Raw genomic sequence first — 7512 nt, forward strand, 5'->3', positions numbered from 1 at the left:
GGAAAAGCCCTTTCCTGGTGTTTATCCCAGGACAAAGTGAGGAAAAGGAAGCCTCCCGGTCTTGGGGGGCCAAGACAGGAGGGCTGGGTAGAGGTGGGTTGAATTTGTGGCTTTGTAGCTTATGCACACTCCCCCAAAGCAAACCTTTGAGGTACACGTAGCGATGACTGTTGGGGTCAAAGCAGACATGATCTGCTGCTCTATTTTCAAAGCGTAAACCCAGTCCCACCCATCATCCTGCTCTCTGGGACCAGCACAACCTCCTCCCCTCTGCCCCCACTCTCATCCCTCTGCAGACCAATCTCTGCTTAGCAACTTGGATGCGCTTTTAAAAATGTGAACTGGATTTTTCTACTTCAGTGTGTAAACCCTCCAATGACTTCCTCTCTCATGCTTGGACTAGAAACCCCAACTCCTTCCTGCTACTTAGAAAAGCCCGACGGGACCCGGCCCTGTCTGCAGTCTGACCACATCAGAGACCACTCTGCTCTAGATGGAAGGACCTCTCCTACCTTAACTTCTCACCTGCTGCTCCCACAGCATGGGGACACTTCCCCCCCCCAGGTCTTCATGTCTTGTGCACCCACCCATGCACGGTGGCCAGGCCCACCTCTGCCTTTCTCCTCCCCGCACCAGCACCCAGTATAACCGACCCCAAAGCCCTCCTGAGTCTTGGAAATGCTTCTTTGTCAGCCCTCACTAGAATATGTAAGCTTCATGAGACCAGGGAGCCTGAGGGTCAAGGGACAGTGAGTGAATGGCCCATAGTAGGTGCTCAAGGAAATACTCAGAAAGAACACGTGAACAAACAACTGAATAAGCTGCTCAGGGGCCTTCTGGAGAAAAAATTCTTTATGCACATTGTTGCCAGGGCTGCAGCCTGGAAAAAGAAGGTGAAATGGGCGGGGAGGAGGGTGGAAGTGGGGGAGAGGGGAGGGGAACACCTCTCATTCTCTGCTGTGAGGTCACCCAGGGTGGAGTCAGGAGGTGCTCCCCTCAGTGTGGGCTTCCTTCCAGGCCTGGCGCTCCTTGATCTTCACTTTGAAAGGATCTATCTGCAGGACCAAACTGGGGTTGCCCACGAGACAGGGTAGCTGCCCATCATCTGGGAGCTCCAGGTCGAACCTCTGCAGCAATCCAGCCGTGAAGAGGAAGAGCTCCTGGCGGGCTAGCATCTCCCCTACGCAAGAGCGGGGTCCTGCTCCGAAGGGCAAGTAGCTCAATGATGGTGAGATGAGCTGGGTTCCCGTGGGGTCCAGGAAGCGCTCTGCGGACATGCGGAGGCATCAGTGGGGAGCCAGGGCAGAAGGAGAGAGAGGAGTAGACAGCCTGACTACTGAGAAGGTGGACAGCCTGACTTGGTGGGGTCGGGGGTGGGGAAGGGGTGGGGCGGTCTGAGGAGAGATACAACCCTGCCCTTAGGTCGCCCTGAATCACACAGAGGAGAATGAATATTCCAGAATATTCCAGAAGGATGGAAAGAAGGTGTATTAGCAGATGAAAATGCCACCATCCCAGGGGAGAGGGAGACATGCCTGGAGGGCTTCTTAGAGGAGGAGATTTGAGATTGGTGGAAGGAGAAAGTGGGAACCCCAGCTGCAAAGAATCTGGGTAAGTCTAGGGTAAAAGGGCAGGGTCAACAGGTCCCATAGTTGGAGTCAGGAGTTTTCTAGCAGCCAACTTGGCAGAGGGGCAAGTGCTGCTGGAGCGGGGGGGTTACAGAGACCAGGCTGGCTGTGTGGCCGGGGAGCAGCTAGCTCCCCCACACTCCCCCAAAGAACAGGGACTCACCAGGCATGAACAGGTCGGGCCGGTGCCACTCCTTCTCATTGTGATGCAGTGCCCACAGATTGACGACGACATCTGTGTCCTTGTCAATGGTAAATTCGCCAATGCTGCCCCAGAGAGGGAGGGGGGACCATGGAGTCTTGCCCAGCCCCAAGCCTCCATGGTCCCCCAACCCTGGGGGAGAGAGCCTTTTACCCCCTCATGTCCACTCCCTCATCTTTTCCTCAGCTTCTGCCAGATGCACTATGAATCCAGCCCTCTCTTCCTGGCAGGCACTAATGCATCAACCCATGTCAGGGTAGGTGGGTATGCAGGTTGAGCTGGTGCGAGAACACGCGGTACAGCAATTGGACTGGGTTGGGACAGAACGAACCCACGTCTTTCATCCCAGACCACATATCTCCTGGGCAGCTTCTGAGGGAGGTCAGATAGACCTGTGGATTAGTCAGTGGGTGGCAGCGGGTGGCAGATACGTCGGTCAATAGGCTCATGGGTGGGATGGTTGATAGTGGTTGACTGTAGGTTGACCAGCCACTGATGGGTGGGGTGATGGAGGAGGGACCACGTGGGCTGAAAAGGAGCCCTGAATGCATCATAGGGCTGGATGTTACCGGGAGGAAAGCACACCTGGAGTCAATGATAGCCCTGTGGGGGATGAGCGTAGGGGACACAGGCCGGAATCGAAGCACCTCTCGGATGGTGGCCTCCAGGAGGACAAGGTGGTTCCGGTCGCTGATAGATGGGGCACGATTGAAACCAATATTCTGGTCGATAGCATCCTGGATCTTCTTCCTCAGCTGAGGGCCAAGAACAAGGTGGATGTGACCAGGGTGTGTGAGCCCAGAAGCACTGAATGCAAGGGCTTAGAAGAATCCCATGGTCACATCCAGAGAAGCGGGCCTGGACCCTTCCCAGTGGTGACTCTGGAGGCCAGGCTTTGCTCCCAGAAGATAAGGCAGCTCCACCCTAGGGCCAGAGCCAACCACTGCTTGAGTAGGGAGTTCGACAGCCCAGCCATCCTCAGAGAAGTCCTGAGGGTATTGCCCGCCCTCTCTCTCTATAGCCAGAGGTGAGTCTGGCTGGGGTGAGGAATGGCTGGGAAGGCTGGGGTAGGAAGCTCACCAGAGGATAGTGTAGCAGGAAGGCCACGATCCACTTTACCACAGAGGCAGAAGTCTCCACACCGGCCCCAAAGATGTCCGCAACAGTGGCGAGCATGTGTCTGTCTGAAAGCAGCTTTAAATTGTGGTCTGGGCTACCAGTGTTACTACTTTCTGCGTTCATCTTGGCTTGGATCATTATGTCCAACAAGTTAGTGGTGGAGTTTCTGCTGTAGTTCTCCTGATTGGGCGAGATTGGGAGACAGTGATGAGGAAGGAGCCCCATCTGCAGCCCCTGCCATACCCAACCCCTGGCAGAAACAAAGACCTCTTCCACTTGGAAGTGAGGGAGCGGAGTAAGGCTTGTGGAAGTAGAAGGAAGCACTGAACCCTCTTTAAATTGGGAGGTGTGGGTGGGCCCCTCCTAGGATCTTCTTCGATTCCTCACCCCTGTTCATTATTTGTCAGTTTTTATTGAGCCCCTACCATGTGCCAGGCTCCCTCCTAGGTGCTGGAGCTCCTACAGTGTCCAAAATGAACCCTGCTCTCAGGACACTTTCAACCTAATTCGTCATCTCTTCTGCTCCATCATCACCTACCTTACGGTTTTCAAGGATTTCCCACAGCAATTCGTTTCGCATTCTAACACAATGCTTCATATTTTCCAGGGTTTGGCTGGGTAAAATCTGCAAAGTAAAAATGTCAAAGCCTACCTTTCTGTCTCTGGAGAGTCCCCACTCTAACCTCAACCTTTAGCCAGAATGGAAGGCGGGATAGGGACTCAGGGTTGGACCATCAGTGACAACTAGGACATTTTTAAACAAAGGAGGCAGGAGTCACCTCCACTTGCCCTTCCCCATTCAGTCAGCGCCCAGCACTGATGGAGGGTTTACTTAGCAGTGAAAGAGGATACGGCTTTTTGGAGCCGGAATTCTCACCTGAGTGGGGACAATAAGACCTGTTGCCAGGGGAACGCGTGATGAATGCATGTGGGAGTGTCGCTCTCGGCAGAAGGCAATTGGTAAATGAACGAGAGCCATTATCATGAGTATTAAAATGCATGATTTAAAGGCTAAACCTAGTTCCATAGAGAAGCGGCAAGGTTTTAAGAGAGAAGGCAGAGGTCCCTGTAGCGGAGGTGGTCAGTAAAAAGGTGGGTCTGGAACTGAACCATAGAGGAAAGAAAAACTGGGGATGCTGTCAGGGTCTGCTGAGATCCCCACAGTGGGGCCCAGCCTTATCCTCACCCTAATTCCAGGGAACATGTCATACAAAATTTCCTTGCCCACAGCATCCAGGATGCCATCATTGAAATTCACTATGGCCTGCAGTGCGGGATCCCCATTCTTGAAGGAGAAGTTGAAGCAGATAAAGCTGACTATGTTGGTCATCGCCAGAGAGAGAGGCTGGGCCAAATCAATGGACTCTCCATTCCGTGTGGCCAGGAAATCGCACAGTACTTTGATTTCTTGATTAACTGAGGGGAGAGAGGGGGATGAGGGTGGGGGAATGGGTAGCACCCTCCGTCTCCACCAGCTCCAGCGCAGTCAAAGATGGAGAGCAGATGTCCGCTAGATGGCAGCAGTAGCCAAGAAAACGCTAGATGGGATCCCCCCCTCCCCCGCCCGGTCCTCTCCCTCCCCAGTCCCCTCTTCCCTCCAGCAGCCCAGGGCCGGCTGGGCACTCACTGATGTTCTCCAGCTTCAGGTTGCCACCCTTGAACAGGGAAAAGGTGCTCAGTGCCAGCTTCCGATGCAGCTGCCAGGAGGTACCATGGTCGGCGAAGGCAATCCCCTTTTGGTTGTCTGACAGGATGTCTAGAGTCATCTTTGGAAAGCAGGAAAGGACACAGCCATCAGACTCCATCCACTCGCCCTCTCCCTGGGCCTCCTGCACTCGTTCCCCTTCCTGAGGAAGAAGGCAGGTCCCTGCCGCGCTGGCCTCCGTGTGGGGCCACCCTGCTGTGCTCCACCATGACCAGAAGGCCTTGGCAGGACAGGGCCCAAGGGCCCACTATCCCCACCTCCATCAGAGAGACAGAGGGAGGAGAGAGAAAGTATCCTGACTTTGAATGCAGAGGTCCTGGGATTCAGGTCAGTGACAAGGTATCCTCTTGGCCTCTCTTTTCTTTCTTTTTTTTTTTTTTTTTTTTGCCATTTCTTGGGCCGCTCCTGCGGCATATGGAGGTTCCCAGGCTAGGGGTCTAACCAGAGCTGTAGCCACCAGCCTACGCCAGAGCCACAGCAATGCGGGATCCGAGCTGCGTCTGCAACCTACACCACATCTCACGGCAACACCGCATCCTTAACCCACTGAGCAAGGCCAGGGATCGAACCTGAAACCTCATGGTTCCTAGTTGGATTCGTTAACCACTGAGCCACAATGGGAACTCCATTGGCCTCTCTTTTCTCATCAGTTTCTGACCAGGGAAGACAGCTGCGGATGGGATCAGCTCGAGTTGATGGGAGCAGGAGCTGGTGCGCTCGCAGAGGTTGAGGACAACCCAGTCCCTGGCCTTTCTCTGGGCCCTCCAGGTGGGTGCTAAACATACAGCAGCTCAGCCCCCTTTACTTAGCCTCCCATTGCCAGGCCATGTGCCCCTCACAGAGCCACGTCTGGAGTGTACACATGTCCACTCGGTCTGGCCTTGGGCCAAGCTGCCTCTTCCCAGAGGCAACCCCCCCAACCATGAAGGTCCCTAACCTCCCCTCTTCTATCCCCTCACCTGCAAGCCCCATCTGACTAGCCCCCTCCTTCCTCTTGGCCCCAGAGAGAAGAGCTCAGCAGAGTTGGAAGGGAGCTAGCTGGCCTGCAGACCTGGCTGGGTGGTCCATGGGAAAATGAGTCAGCCCTTTTCTGATCGAAGATGATGCCTGGGAGATTCGAGGGAGGACTCACAGGCAGGTGCCGGGGGGCGGGGGGGGGGGAGGCGTGGGCAGTGATCCTGGGTGGTTAGCTCTCACTCCCTCCTCCCCCAGGAGCAACGCAGAAGCTAGTGGGAAGGATCTTCAGCATCCTTCCTCCAAGTGCTTCCGGAGGTCAGTCCCTGGGGACTGGAGCCGCTGGGGAAAGCTCTTGGGAAACAGCGATCCTAGCCTTCCAAGAGTTAGGGTACTTCTCCCTCATGACTCCCTACAGAGGACAGCATTTTCCACATGAAGGACAGCATTCCTAAAGGCTGGTTATTGAACACTTACTGCGCTGGGCTTTGGGCTAAGTGCTTTCTTTTCTTTCTTTTTTTTTCTTCTTCTTGTCTTTTTGCCTTTTTCAGGGCTGCTTCCCATGGCACATGGAGGTTCCCAGGCTAGGGGTCGAATCAGAGCTGTAGCCACCGGCCTACACCAGAGCCACAGCAATGCGGGATCTGAGCCGCGTCTGCGACCTACGCCACAGCTCATGGCAACGCTGCATCCTTAACCCACTGAACAAGGCCAGGGATCGAACCCGCAACCTCATGGTTCCCAGTCGGATTTGTTAACCACTGCGCCACGACGGGAACTCCCTGGGCTAAGTGTTTTCTATGCACGATGTCAGGTGGTATAGGAAGACTAGGCTCGGAGAGATCGTCATCCAGTTCAGGGGTGAGATGACCGTTGTGAGGGCTCTCTGACCCCCTCAAACCACCACTCCCACCCACCCTCCCTCCTGGGGAGCTCAGAAAATGTCTTTCTTTAATTCTTCCTGCCTAGTTTAGAGGCTGGGTGGGCCCCAAAGGGCCCCCACCCACAGCCCCATAGGTCTGTTTTTGAAAGAATCACAGGTTGTTAGAGTTGGAAGGTTCATTTGAGGCATGACCTTGGCTGAAAGACTCAACCTCCCCAGGGAGGGGTGAGAGAGCAGGGATGATGGGCACTGCTTACCACTCTGGGCCGCCCGGAGAATTCCTTGCCCTTCTTGAGAAGCACCTCCTTGGCCAGCTGGTGGTCACCAATTACCACGGTAGTCTTGGAACCCAAACGAAAGGAGAAGATGGGGCCATATTTGTCCTGCAACTTGAAGAAGTTCACATGCTGGTGGCCACGTCTGGGTAGGAATGGCAGGCTGCCCACCACGGGCAGGACAGGGAGGCTTCTGGGGTACTTGGCACCAGAGCCCTTGGTCTTAGGCCAAAATAAATAGGTGAGGGTGAGCAAGAAGAAAACCAAGAGCACCCACATGGTGGCCAGGTGGCGGCAGGCAGGACAGACAGCTCTGGAGTGTCTTCAGCCACTTAGGGTGCAAGGAGCCCTTTTTAAAGGCTGCCCTGATCTTCACCTTGACTTTATGTTATCGCTTGCCTTGTGGAAGTTTATTCTGGAGCACAGCCAGACCGGAGCCCTCTCCCAGAATGGGGAGAGGAGTGGAGGCCTCCTCAAGAACTGGCTAAACTTCAGGGCAAGCCTCTAGGGGTGGGGCTAGGTAAGGGGCTGCGGCTGGTCCTGCCCCTCCTCCCTGTCCAGTAACTCCGGAGTGTGCCAGAAGCAAATGGTATCTGGGTCAGCGATCAAGGCTTGGGACTTTCTGTGTTGTAAAATCTCATTCAATAGACAGCTGACACTGTCAGGAGTGTTATAACTAGCAGGGATATTGTCAAAGATATTCTATCCATTCTTATCATTTAACAGCTGAGGAAAGTGAGGCCCTC

The 7512-nt window shown here is 54.6% G+C and overlaps 1 protein-coding gene across 1 annotated transcript; it reads right to left on the reverse strand.

The window, feature by feature from the left end:
* Positions 1-834: 834 nt before the first annotated feature.
* Positions 835-7223, reverse strand: LOC125116760 (steroid 17-alpha-hydroxylase/17,20 lyase). Its single transcript, XM_047762268.1, has 8 exons — positions 6749-7223; positions 4577-4715; positions 4136-4365; positions 3488-3574; positions 2911-3129; positions 2416-2585; positions 1792-1895; positions 835-1267 (listed from the first exon to the last, which is right to left on the reverse strand). The coding sequence occupies exons 1-8, from the start codon at positions 7043-7045 to the stop codon at positions 981-983; spliced, it is 1533 nt and encodes a 510-aa protein (XP_047618224.1). The 5' UTR covers positions 7046-7223; the 3' UTR covers positions 835-980.
* Positions 7224-7512: the final 289 nt, after the last annotated feature.

The sequence above is a fragment of the Phacochoerus africanus genome, chromosome 15, assembly GCF_016906955.1.
Source record: "Phacochoerus africanus isolate WHEZ1 chromosome 15, ROS_Pafr_v1, whole genome shotgun sequence".
NCBI lineage: Eukaryota > Metazoa > Chordata > Mammalia > Artiodactyla > Suidae > Phacochoerus > Phacochoerus africanus.